We start from the raw sequence: 14,410 nt of genomic DNA on the forward strand, positions 1-14,410 counted from the left end.
TCATAGTTCAGCCCTCTGGTCCAGTGTAGGAAGAAGTCTGGTTTTACAGTTGGAGGCACAAAAACAACTTTGTTAGTCACGTCTTGATTTTCAGTTACAGCCGTGTGCTCAGTAGATGGAGCTGCTCGTCCCTGGAGAAGCCTCCATCTCTCTCCTCCGTTACATTAAACATGCTCAGCTCCAAACCCTGAAAACAAACCAGCCCTGATACCACGGGGGAGATGTGAAATCTCGTTTTAGAAGTCAGACGAGCCCACCGGTTTTCCTTTAAAGTTTTTTTTTATTAAATAGATGCAAAGAAGTTGTTAACCGCAGCGTCTACTTACAAATATAACAAGTGAAATCATAAAACATTAGAAGGAAACTGCAATGTGTTCACATACAGCCGAGCATAAACAGCGTGAGCTCTGCTTTGCATATAATACCAGCATGTTACATAACAAGGAGAATGTCGGTACAGGATTGGCACTCCGGCGGCTTCACGATTAAAGATCCCAAATCACACATCTCTTTTTTTAAACAAGAAAAACTCCCAGCATTCACTCTGCTCCAGATACACAATTTTCATCTGTGACAAAACATAAAAAAATAAATTTCTCATCATGAAAAGGAAGGCGTTTCAGCTGTTGTCCGACTGCTGTTTAAAGTCTGTTATCATTCATGTCTTCCACTGATGCACGGCTCCACAAAATGCTGATGTCTTCTTTGTTAAGCATCACTTGGCGGATGCTTTCTCGCACACAAAAGAGGCAACATTTACACATTTTAAAATGCATCTGAAGCCGTCGACCAGAAATCAAGAGCTCAAATTGAAAGATTAACATACCAGTGTGTCTCAAGAATGTGTGCATCTGTGTTCACACATTTTCTGTGCAAGTGGAGTGTGCAGGAGAAGAAGAGAGACAGAGTGCAATTAAGCCCCGCCCGCACCAGAGAGGAAAACAACACACAGCTTTACATATACTTTGCTTTGTTTGAACGCAGAGCTGCAAGATTAAATGATTACTTAATCCAAAGGAAATTAATCGCACAGTGTTTTGATAATTGATCGTTTCAGCTAAGCAGATATGTCAACAAATTCTGTTTCCGGCTTCTTAAATGTGAAGATTTTTCTTTGTCAAAATCGAGTGCTTCGAGTGCTTTGGACTGTTAGACGAGACTTTGGGGCCTTTATAGACTAAATATGAATCAATTAATCATGAAAGAAAATCTGTGCATTATTCAAAAGGTAAAATAATATAATCCGTATGTGAAGGAGCCTCTCGTCACTTTCGTCTGCTTGCAAACGATGTCTTAAAGCTGCTGTGTGACGATGAACCACCAACAGAAGTTTTTCATATATCCAAACCTCTAAAGGTGTTCAAACCAAAAGAGAAGGAACATTTGAGCCCATCAGGGTAAAGACGTCCTCAAACTGCATCAGAGATTACCAACCCAGCTTCACTTCAGGAAACAAGCAGGTTAAAAGTTGTTTGATTGTCGTCTTGCGGACAGACTTCACAAAGCATGACATTTTACTTACTACACATCTGTGTCGTTATGCAGTTATTTCTGCTTCCTTGTGACCCAATTATTACGTCTGAATCACAGGAAAATCTGTTTTGTTAGAAAGCCAAACACGAGTGAACAGACAATAAGACAAAAGGCATCAGCAGGAAGAACGAGTGAACTGTGGCGTCCTGAGAGTCAGAAAAACAAACTGCAGATTGTAGCTGAACGACGCAAGGCCTGGTTTGATCTTTGTTAGCTTAAATGACGATCTTACCTGGGGATGTCACAAAATAGTTGTGTATATATATATCAAAGGATTTAATTGAAATCCTCTGACGTTTCTTGTTTTTAAAGCTAGTTTCAGACCTTTTCTTATCATGTCAGCGAGTGGTTGGATTTTGTGATGCTGTTATTTCCCCTCTGGTGGTCGTGGTTTACTCGTGTGACATGCTGCACTTCGTCTGTGTTAGCTGTGTAGCAGTGAAGCGATGAGGTCAGTGGTCTTGGCTGGATTGTGCCTCAGTGATGGACTCTGCGGTGGCTTCATCCTCTTGATACATCTGGCTGAGTTGTTTGACGAGGCTCTCCAGCTGCGGGTTTCCTCCAAACTCCTTGATGAGGCGGTACGCCTCCACCTCCAGATCCCGCAGAGTCTGACGGGTGTAAGCGAACGAGCCCACCTTCTTCAGGTAGTCCACACAGTAACGTTTGATGTCCACGTTCTCCGTGCGCTGCCTCAGGATGTTCTGCACCTGGGTGCTCTCTGGGTGCGACCATATGGCGTGAATAGTCAGGAAAGAGAACTTCCCCTCGGTCAGGTCCTCGCAGAAGCTCTTGTTCTCGCTGTACTCGTGGGAGTAAAGGTTGCTGTAGTCGTCTCGGATCTGAAAGAAGAGGCCCAGCGTGTCCAGGAGCGGCTTCAGGTCCTGTTTCCAGTCGGAGAAGAGCTGCATCAGACCCACAGCCAGGCCGAACAGCCCTCCAGTCTTCTGCAGCACCATGTTACGATACTCCTGCTCGGTGGGGCAGGTGTAGTTGTCCCTCCAGTGGATGTCAAGGCCCTGACCGCGGTGCAGCTCCAGCAGCTGCCGGGTGAACACTCGGACGGCCTCGGGATGCTCCAGGGTCAGAACCTTCTCCAGACCCAGGAAGTAGACGTAGTTGGCCGAGTTGATGACGTAGGGAATGCCGTAGATGCTGTGGGCCACCGGGAAGCCTCGCCGCAGCTTGGAGCTGTCCTCGATGTCGTCGATGAGCAGGCTTGCATTGTGCAGCATCTCCGTCACCTCGATGATCACCTGACACAAACACACCAGATCATTAAACTGTACGAGTACACAGAAATGATCAATGCAAAGTGCCTGAAAAAGAAAAAAACGTAACTTTCACTAGTTCAGGTTTTTATGTTTTCATAATAATTGCATCTCTCATACAGGGGGAGTCGTTCAAAGTGCTTCACAATAAAACTTTTTCAACTGTCGTTTCAAACTGGTCAAATAGTTTGCATGTCTTACAGCCTGATGTAAGGAGCTCCATAGTTCTGGTTAAGAACCCTGTGTGACCTGAGCCATCAAACTGTCTGACAAATAAAAAAGAACTCGTTGCATTTATGAGTTTTGTATCATATTTGATACGACAGGCGTTTCTGTTGTGCAATTTACTGTTTACACTGTTTTTTAAATTTAAAGTATACAACACAAATGTTTTAACCCTTAAAAAGTCCATCATGCTGATATAACCACCCGCAGAATATACCACGTCTCACATACCACGTCTCACATACCACGTCTCACATAACACGTCTCACATAACACACTTACACTCACCATTTCTTTAATTTTCCCTTTAACGTCTTAAAACTTTGTACAAAAAAATTGTACAATTTTTTATTTGTGAAAATGTGTTAGCAGAAGAATCCAGCTTGGACAAACTGAACTCCTACCCACGAAGTCTGCCCGGAACCTGGGCGTCAAATCATGTCGATCTGACCGGTACAACATCAGGAGGCTCAGACCCTACCTGTCAGAGCATGCAACACACCTGCTGGTACAGGCTCTGGTGATATCACACATTGACTACTGCAGCTCCCTCCTGGCAGGCCTTCCTGCATGCACATTCAAACCTCTGCAGAGGATCCAGAACGCAGCAGCGTGACTGGTCTTACCCAAAACAGCACAAGTCCCTCCACTGCTCGTATCCCACCACTGCTCGTATCCCTCCACTGCTCGTATCCCACCACTGCTCGTATCCCACCACTGCTCGTATCCCACCACTGCTCGTATCCCTCCACTGCTCGTATCCCACCACTGCTCGTATCCCTCCACTGCTCGTATCCCACCACTGCTCGTATCCCTCCACTGCTCGTATCCCTCCACTGCTCGTATCCCACCACTGCTCGTATCCCACCACTGCTCGTATCCCTCCACTGGCTCCCAGTCGCCGCTCGCATCAAATTCAAACTCTGTTGCTCGCTTACAAAACGGCAATAAAAATAGCTCCTGCCTACCTGAACGCCCTCATCACAACAGGGCCCTAAGTCTCTAACTCGACTCTTCTCCTCAGTCGCCCCCCGGTGGTGGAACGAGCTACCAAACTCCACTCGGTCCGCAGAGTCCCTTTCACCTTTATGAAGAAGCTAAAGACCCAGCTCTTTATGAACACCTCTGATGATGAATGAATGATGGTGATGCTATTGATGATGACATTGAGGATGTTGTTGATGTTGACGATGATTATTATAACAACAAACAAACAAACAAACAAACGCCCTGTGCTCTGTCTGTCAGCACCAGTGTCCGATCGCACGTGAAGCGGTTTGTTGGCTCTTCCTGTCTCCATCGTTGCTCGTGTCGTTTAACTCTCAGATGTTCGTCGCTTTGGACAAAAGCGTCTGCTACATGAAACTGTAACATTGTCAAACATAAAGCAGGAGAGCCAATAATTGACCCATTACTGTGATACAGCAGGTTGCATATGTAAGAAGCATCACAATAGGGGCTTTAAATGTATTCATTTCCACGAAATATATCCAATTATGTCATTTACACTTTGAATTATTTTAATACATTTTACATTTACAGATACATTATACACATGATACGCACGTTTTAAAATAGGTCAATATCAGGTCGTATCTTTCTTCAATCCAGTAAATATTCCTCTTGAAGTTTCAGTAACAATTTGAATGTTTTTGTTGCCTTAACTTTTTCAAAAATGCCAAAAATATCCGTCAAAACCTCGTGTGGGTCACAGACCGACCACCTCCCATTTGATGTCTCGTTCAAGGCTCCTCTGGGTCTGATGTTCTGCTCTCTGGTGGATTATCTGTTCACTGCATGTGTAAATAAATGATCACACCGACGACCTTAGAGGTCTGAAAAACGTGTGTATCAAATATTACATGCTTGGGTTTTTAACTGTTAATAAAAGCTGATTTCTTATTGCTGTGACAGTTTGTATTCAAAACCAGCTGCAGAAGATCTAAAAGTCCAGAAGGATGATAAAAATACAAAGAATTAGTCATGTAGGCTGGTCCTGCAGCGTTACAAGCCTGTAAACAGGCAGAAGAAAACCACACTGGGAGAAGATTAGCTAAACGGTGCTGACAGATATCGTCCCTCTGTCCGACTCTGTCCGACTCTGTCCGCTGCAGAGTTTTGAATGTTTTGGAGGACAAGTGAAGAGATCATTGCGATCTTGAAATCTACTCGATAAATGCATCGACATCTTGTTCAAAGGAGCGGCCGAATCTTACTTTGAGAAGAAAGCTGCTCTGCTACAAACTTGTTTTCCTACACTGATAACCAACAGACAGTTCTCTGCAGCTCTGTGTAAATGATGCATTACAACTTGTAAACAGCAGAGGGTGCCATGTCTACACTCTTTACTACACTGCTCCACTTGTGAGCGTCCTCATCAGCAGACGAAGCAGTCGTTGCAAAAACAAACAATTAAGAGACGCTGGAGACGGTCCTGATTGACGTTGCCATCTTATCCACTCTACACCTCCACGTCGTGCCCGTGAGTGAGTGACAGCGGCCCGAGAAGATGCTTTCACAGGGTTATGTAATCAAATGTGACACTGTAGGCTTAACACACTTTCACCTCCTCTAAAGAGAGAATGACGTGGGCGCAGTTCTTAATCTTTACAGCTTTAACATCATTAACACACATGTACTGCTGTGTTGAGTCGAAGGAACAATGAGGCAGCACATGTGCAACGTGGATATTTAGGAAAATTAATCAATAATCAAAATAATCCTTAAATGATTTTAAGCTGAAGTGAGCAGCCAGCTTTGAAAGTTTAAGGAGAATATTCAGATTTTTGTGTTAAAATGTGAGAAATAAGAGTAAAAAGTTGACAGAAAAGTAAACACTCGAGTAAAGATCAGATACCTGAAAACTCGACTAAAATAAAATGACTAATACGTTTCTGCTCTTTTTGACTTCCCACCTCGGGCACACAGCCAAAGTAAACGTCAAAGTAAATGGTTTAGTTTCAGCTCCGTGTTAGACACACAAAAGTCCGGGTATCCATCAGGAGTCTGCTGTCTTGAGCCGGCCGTGCAGCCTGCTGGAGCGCTCTGCTGGTTTAAAGACGAGTGGTGTGTTCGGGTAATGAAAGCTGTTTGTGTGAAGCTGGGGAGCACAAAGAGAGGCTCAGTGGGTCAGGCAGATGGCCAAGGCCGGGCCAGTCGAGCAGTTTATCCGCCAAACACAACGTTTCCTTCTGCAGGGTCCCGACGCTCGCTCAGCACGCAGCCTCAGAGAGACACTCAGAGGATTGTGGGTACGATGAACGCACACATGAACAAAGCTGAATATTATGCTGCCAAAAGCAAACGGATTATTGTCCTCGTGACCTACAACTATCCTCAACTTTATAGCACTTTTCATTCAAATATGCAGCCTGAAGTACGTCTCATAGGAACAAACAGACGGAAAATACGACATAAACTTGACAATAATCCATCCTGAGTAAAAGTGGTAACAAAGAGGACTAGGGCTGCACAATTAATCGAATATTAACCCCGATCACGATGATTGACGGTGATATTGACATTTAAGATGCTGCTGCATATCAAATCAAGTGCTCTCTAAACTACCAGCCCCTCCCCCAGGGGGCGATGGAGAGTCTGTGGCTTCACTTCTGGGGGAGCTGGCATGTCATGTGATGAGTGCCTACCTTGCAGCAGCAGCAGTTTGGAGTGGAAGAGTGAACAACAGAGTCGGTCGGTGAAACTAAAGTCAAACGGCTCGTCAGCGCTTGTTTGGAGGTGTTTCAGGTTTAGGGCAAGAAGAAATGATCAGCAAAGAGGTCTTGAAACCTGCGTCTGCACCGCGAAGCAACACGACTAACTTGTTGAAGCAGCTGAAAAAACAGCACAAAGTGCAGCATGATGAGTGTGTGAAGGCCGAGAGGAAGAACGAGCTGCTGCCTGTCCTCCAGCGTCAAGTCAGACATCCAGAGCAGAGACGCTGCACAGAGACACCCCATCCACCAACTGGTGTTTTGAAGCAATTTGTTACTACAACTTCTCTAAATACAAATCATTGGATCTCATCTCTAAGGGCACAAAAACGCAGATAAAAACAGCAGCTATCAAACAAAAGCAACAACAAGTCTGAGTTTCAGACTTCGAGTGTCTGGAGTCTTTAAAACGCTGCTGTTTAAGTGCTCTCACTTCTCCACAAGATGTCATTGATTATCACCAGAGGTCACAGAGTCAGACACTCACTGTTTGCAGAAGCTACAATCAGTAATCCATTAAGAATGCAGAGACGCCTTCACAACAAAGAAGTCGAATATATTGAGAGAAAAAACTCTGAAGCAGGCCAGGCAGTTATGTGTAAACCTGTATGTCAACCTGTCTCAGAGAGGGAGGACAGTAGGAGCTAATAAGCAGAACAAGTACACCTGAGTGTTTGAGCTGAGCCAAGGTTTTAACAAGTTCACCCACATGATCACACACCACGCCTACTGGGTTGTGTCACACAAAAGTGCTGTCTCATTCATGTAGAGCAGCAGTTTTATCTCACAGATGTATCAAATATGGCAGACGTCCGCGCTTTGTTTGTAAAATGTCCAGAAAGGCATGCACTCTTAATCCGGGCATTCTGTGCACACAGCAACAACCAAAAAGAAAAATATAAATAAATACAAATTGAAATAAATCCGACATCTATTATAAGTCTGGCTCGTCCAGATGCTTTGTGAAATAACATTAGATTTTATTATTTTAAGGTTGAAATAACAAGTTTATTGGATGCTGCAAAAAATCGAAGGGGAGAAAAAATACGAATATAAAATAGGGGAAAAAACTGAATTAAAAGTGGGATCAATAAATCACATTATTTTCTTCATTTTCATTTTACCAAGTCAAATAAAGTCTGACCTAACAGGTTAAATGTGCCGAGTCCACTTAGTCCATATAACAAATATATTTTTTTAAACCTTTAAATGACATACATTACATATTTGTTAGAGCTGTAGTAACAACTACAAAATAATTCTGTAGTTGTCTTTACTTTACTTACTTTATTTCATCTTTATCTATATTATTTGTGTTTATCTAGCAGATTAATATAAATATCTGGACTCCCTTAGTTTGTCCTGCTTTTACAGATTGACCCTGCTGTCATAAAGCGGCGCTAACTGTAGTAAAGTGTCATGTGGGCACCTGCTGGCACATGCTCTGGGGGAGAAGGTATTCAACTTGTATAGTGAAAAGAAATGTTTGTTTTATTTTTGTGGAATAAATCATCCGTCTCGTTTCCTCTCTGAATTATATGGAAGTTTGCCTTTTTTGAAAGCACAACTCAGAAACTTCACGTCCTGCAACAGTGGCAAAGTAGGTTTTTATTTTAAGTTGCCACAACACTATTCATAGGCTCTGACTTTAACCACTTCCTGGTTAGCCGTTTTTGCCTTTTTGCTCGCTGCAAAAAAAGTATTTTTACCAGTTTCATACAATTCAGTCTCCACCCATTAAATAAAACGCCTCCAGTGTATCACACCTAAAAGCTGACAATATGTTTCCATACGTTTATGAATTTCCTGCAAAAGGAACAATAACCTGAAAACATTTATTCCAAATAATCTCCGACTACCTTCACTTGACGTAATCATGTAATATTTTTATTTTAGAATTCTCTGCATGCAGTTTTATTCCTTTACCTTATTTTCCTTCCTCCTCTTTCATACATAATTAATTCTCAGGCTTGGATTGAAGAAGGCAATCATACAGTCTGGATATAATCGTATTAAAAGTTGCTAGATTTGACACTGAAACCAGCTTTTAATGATTCCTGTCTCTTACTAAACAGATTTATGTTTTCATATCATTATTTGTTGATGTCCCTCCTTTTCTTCGTCCCCTTGTTTATACGGTCGTCATAAAAAATATACACTTTAATAAAATAAAGCAAACATTAAAGGAGCCAGGAGCTTCAAACAGAGATCATACATCTAATGAGTGCTCTTAGTGTTTAAGCTGTTGTCTAATCGCTGACGAGAAGTGTGAGGAAGTGTCTCAGCTGACGTCTACAGTTAAACTGCTGCCTGGGAAAAACCCTGCAACACAAAGGCTTCACAAATGTCCTGTGTGGCCTCATGTAGCCTTTACTGCAGTACAATCAGCAGCTGTGGTCACGACCTCTTATCTGCTGCGTGTGATGATAACACTCTGACACACTGCAGGGTTGTATCCCCTTGTAAGGAAATTCTTAATATTAAACTGTGCAGCATTTCTGAGTTACTACATCATGTCTGATATGATAACATGAACCAGGAGAAGCTCTGATACCATGTTTCTTTTTCTTTTCCAACACCGATTCAGACACCTGATCTTGACATCTGAAAAAGTACAAGAATAAATCTTTGTGTGTCTGCTGAAGGACTTTGAGAGACACTTTTAGAGATTTTTAAAGTGGAACTGCTTTATTTAGTGTTTTTAATTGCTGACTTTTTGGCAGGTGTAACGTTTAACTCTTTACTTGTACCACAAGGTTGTTGTTGGCTGTCTTTATGTTTCCTTAAATCAATTCTCCAGGGAGAAAATTATCCCCAAGGTATCCAGATGCCTTGTTCCAGGGAGCCAACTAAGAGGAGGATACTGATATTTTCGTCCTAATTTTACAGCATGTTGTTGCTTGATAATTTTTGCTCTCCACACGAGTTAGTTTGTCCTTTTCTTGTGACTTTTGACAGATTTTTGTAACGTGTTATTATACGCCTCCATAAGGTTTTTGCATCCCAAGATCCAAAGCTTCAGATCTACTTCGAGCTTGTTTCTGCAGGTTCTTGCAGAAAAGGACTACCTGATAAATTTCTACATTTATCAGAATAAAAGTTTTGCATCCTGATGTTTATTATTTTACCTTTCTGAGATGATTGCATAACCTATTCTTAAATTACAGGCCAATTTAATCTTTTAAATATTAAGACATTAACAGTCAAAATGACGGCTTTATAGAATCTCAGTAGTTCAAGAGTAAAACCTACAGAAGCTCCTAGCCCGAGGCTGCAGACATAATCATGAATGACACGTGTGTTCAAAGCAGAAGACGGCATACAAAAGCTAACCTTTCTCCACCATCACAGAGAACAGGAGGAAGCCGGTCGGCTAAAAGGTCACACTGCAACTGGTGTGTACACAGGGAATTTCCCCAAACCTCCACAACCTGTTCTGTACTCGCTGTGGAGAAACACATACGGAGGGTTTGATGAAAAATTCATCGCCAGCTGAATGAGACAGTGTGCTGCTGTCGCTGCCTCCATCTATCTGAAGGCACGGTTGTTTTCGTGGCGGAGACGTCTTGGCAGCAGTTTGCTAACGATGACGAGAGGAGTCGGCATGAAGGGTTCAACGGGAGTTTACCGAGCTGCTGCACTGAGGGGGGAGACAGTGCTTTGAAATGTGGAGTACATTTAAACCTCGACTACCAGAAGACAAGGACTTTCTTTCTAACGTGGAATTACCAGGAGAATTAGAGTAGATTTAGTTTCAATCTGCACATAAACAAAGCTCTGAAACTGATCAGAAAGAGTCAAATCTCTGAGGTAACATGTCATTTTAGCCTGAAGGAGCGTCTGTGCTCCTCAATTGTAAATGTCAGCACGACCGTGGCAGTGTGTGACGTGGAAATAATCAAAAATGGCACTCTGAATGTTCAGTCGCTGCTTTTATTTATTTAGCAAACTGGATTCATCATGTGAAGACGTACTGCCCAGCGCGGTGTAAAAGCTGTGATTAAATATATTTCATGCATGTGAATGTGAGGGCTGATATTGAGCTGTTTATCTATCTGGACATGAATATGGTTTGCACCTTAATGCTCTTAAAAACCATTATTATACTTCTTCTCTATGATTGTTTGACATAAAACAAAATGCTAAGAATGAGACGCGGGGAATGGGTGGGTTACTTCTGTTTTTGTTATCTTTGTGCATTTTTTGTTCTGTTGTGTATTTTATGATTCCCATTAATACTGCTGCAAGATGTAAACACATAATAAAGGGGATATGCCTCGGAGGAGAGCAGACATGACAGGTTTAATCTGTAATATTTAATAACTCCTCAGACATCTTTATAACTCCTTCACATGCATGAAACCGCTCATCACATTCAGGGAGGGACTTATTTTGCATGGGGGGAGAAAATGACCAAAGGAAAAGCTTTGAATTTTGCGGCAGCTGTGATTTCTCTATCTGGAGAAGGTTTATAAATCATTCAGGATAAAGGGAGACCTGTTGAATGGCAACCTGATGAGACCTGACAGACTCGGCACTTAGCATTCTGCACTGAGAAAGCGAAGTAGATACAGAAAACGAAGATTAGTCCCTATATTTTCATCACTGAAACAAAGACCAGAACTCAGCTTAAACAAAATGAACGCTTTCACTATAATAAACTAAATTGCCTGATTTCTCAGAGCAAAAAAATGAATAAATGCTAATCTGTAAATAGAGATTAACATAAACCAAACTCGAATGGGATGAAAAAGTTGGTCGATGTCGGCTAAATAGCTTCACTTTTTGCTGACATGTTAGCAAATCAGCGTGCTCTTGTGCCGCCTGGAAGCTTACAATTGATCAATGTAGCTCTAACATTTAGGCAACTCTAAACTCTGACTAAGAATACGAACCATCTATACTGGCAAACAAGATGCATCAAACAATAAAAATAAATGAAATCAGAAGGTAGGGAAGGTTACATTTTTTAAACCTCCAGATCAAAGAGATGAACAAAGAGTCGTTCCCCCCTTTTCATTTAATTCCACTTGATCCTTTGCTGCATTCAAACCCTCCTGTAATAGATCATGGATGCTCTGAGCTCTATATCCAACTTTTAAATGTACTAACACTAACTCGGATGACAGAACACTGGCTGCATTTCAAAATAAAATGTTGGTTTGGATTCTAGATCCTTCTGCAACACTAAACATCTCTGAACAACTCTGAATGATAAGAAGCTTGTACTGAATGTTTTCTCACCTGCAGTTTGTCCTCTGGAACATTGAGCCAGTGGTTAAAAGCTTGGGATAGTTTTGTCCTCACCTGCTTTCCTGAAAGAGAGCAGAAAACAAAAGTTTGAGATGAATAATTGATACATTTTTGCACCATTTCATGCCAACTTCCCAATATCAAGACTGTTTCAACCTAAATGAACGGGAAAATAGAGAAGCACTTTTTACTTTATACTGTGAGGACATTTCAGAGCCTGTACTTGAAAACAAGTCCAATATTACTTATTATGTTGACTTTTTAACACAAGTGTCTGTACTTCAACTTGAGTCAAATACTTTTGCAGCCTCTGCCAATCACCCTTGGATTTGCAGTTAAACTTGCACACATCTCTGTTTAGGCAACAGTGGAGGGGGTGTGTAACCTGGCTGGAGGATAGAAAAAGTCTTGCAGCTGCTCTAATTGAAGCACAGGAAGTTTTCTGATGTTCAAAGAAAAAGGGGTTTTTTTTCAATCGACATCATTGGCCTTTTCATTGTAAAGCCATTTCCAGTGCTCGCATCCACAATCTACACAGTGTGTTTTGTGTAAGATGTATTAGCCAAAACCCAGACCAAAATATGGGTATTTTCTTTTTATTAGAGTCTGTTGCAGGAATTTTTATGATTTTATGAGCCTAAATGAAACACTGACGCTGCAACAGAAGAAACTTCCCAACTAGCTAAGACTCTCAGGACTTGTCCTATTTACCCAAATAAAACTCAGGCACTTCACCGCCTAGAAAAAGTGACCACCAAATAAAAAAAATGTCTCTGTCTCCTAAAGAGCAAAGAGCCTGGTAAAGAGATAACAGTCAGCTAAACTAGAATTAATACCATGCACTAAACTGCAAACAGCTAGCTGATTTATGGGTATTACAATTCAATTTTCTAAGACAGTTCCAGTGTATTAGTTATCAATGTGTAAAAGACTAATAAAGACTCACCTGGTAGTTGCAACAGGTACTTGTATGGTTCCAGCAGGATTCGCTCGGAGGTCGCTTGCTGGGCGGCGTCCATTGCTTCAAGTTCACACAAATCTAAAGTGAATAAGAAATATAATTTAAAAAAAGTAAGGAGACCTGTTCACACTATTATGCAGCCTCATAAAGGTTTTATATTAAAATTCAAAATTAAAAGATCTATATTAAACATGCTCTAACTTTTCTACACAAACAGGATTGTGGACTTAAACAACTCTGATTAAATATTTCCTTCATGTAAAGCTCTCTGTGCATGACTTGTGCTGAGTCATACAATCCCCTTCTGCACGGTGACACACTGATCACATGATTGGATAAGTTAAAACAATCACCTTACTGCTGAATAACAAACAAGTGATGCAGAAATGAAAAAATTTAGGTCATCATCATGACAAGTATCCCAACATATAAACCACTATTTGGGGTTTATTTTCTTCTTGAATAGTGTTAGTATATATTCTCTGTCCATCCATTATTCATATTAAACTGCTGCAGTAACACCATCATTTCCCAGGTTGGGATTCATCCATCCATCCATCCATCAATCTAGTGTACAGAATGCCTTACAAATATTTGCCTTACAAGGCATACAAATGCCTTACCAAAATGAACAAATTCTAGGCCATTTACAATTATTTTTGTCAATTTTACTTCAAAACACAAAAATTTCCTGGGTCAATTACATCAACATGTTGTGATAGTAAAAAGAGTGTTTTAAGTGAATTAAACTGTGGATGTTTCAGAAGTGTTTTTAAAAAGAGGAGTTAAAGTTTTAGCAGCAAGTTTTCTCAGCATGTTTAAAATGTTATTTTAAGTGAGAATGTATTGACGTGTTTAAATACAGCAAAACAATATTCATGAATTTAAAATAATACAGACACAAATTATTCATAAAACTTAAAGTGCTGCTGTCATAGTTTCCCTCAGGTCCTTTCCAGCGTTCTTAACTCCACCCACCTTGGCTTGCTGGTCTGTTTTCCGGTTAGCCAGATTGCTGGTTAGCTAGCGTTAGCACGCTAACATAAACGCGCCGGTATACCACAGTTGAGCACTTATTCAAGTTAAACGCTTCCAGTCCGGCGCTGGATAAATAAGGCATGCGATAAGGCCGTCAAATCCACACTCACATCATTTTTAGTTCGTCTATTACTAGCCAATTCACCACATGCTATGATAAGCTAGTACCGTTAGCCATCCCCACTGCCACTTTTCAAGACAAGCTAGTTTTGATGAGCTATATATATATGCTTCGGGTTCGTTTCAGAGCATGCGCAGAGTAGGGGGTGACTGTAACATGGGGGCCTCGCACACTGTTGCAGTAATATTACTTCATTGTCCGGTTAAAGCTTCCGGCCTGTAAGTTAATCAGAAAGACACACATCATTGCTGTCGACAAAGTTTGTAATACATATCGCACTCACAACAACACACTC

At 41.4% G+C, this 14,410-nt stretch overlaps 1 protein-coding gene across 1 annotated transcript; it reads right to left on the reverse strand.

The window, feature by feature from the left end:
- Window positions 1-299: 299 nt before the first annotated feature.
- ggps1 (geranylgeranyl diphosphate synthase 1) lies at window positions 300-14,172 on the reverse strand. The gene is made up of 4 exons (XM_069658775.1): window positions 13,935-14,172; window positions 12,942-13,034; window positions 11,987-12,057; window positions 300-2,789 (listed from the first exon to the last, which is right to left on the reverse strand). Exons 2-4 carry the CDS (start codon window positions 13,012-13,014, stop codon window positions 1,986-1,988), a joined length of 948 nt encoding a protein of 315 aa, XP_069514876.1. The 5' UTR covers window positions 13,015-13,034; window positions 13,935-14,172; the 3' UTR covers window positions 300-1,985.
- Window positions 14,173-14,410: the final 238 nt, after the last annotated feature.

This window comes from Semicossyphus pulcher, unplaced genomic scaffold (genome assembly GCF_022749685.1).
Source record: "Semicossyphus pulcher isolate SPU_LCO1_2020_fin unplaced genomic scaffold, fSemPul1.0.p SCAF_12, whole genome shotgun sequence".
Classification (NCBI taxonomy): Eukaryota; Metazoa; Chordata; class Actinopteri; order Labriformes; family Labridae; genus Semicossyphus; species Semicossyphus pulcher.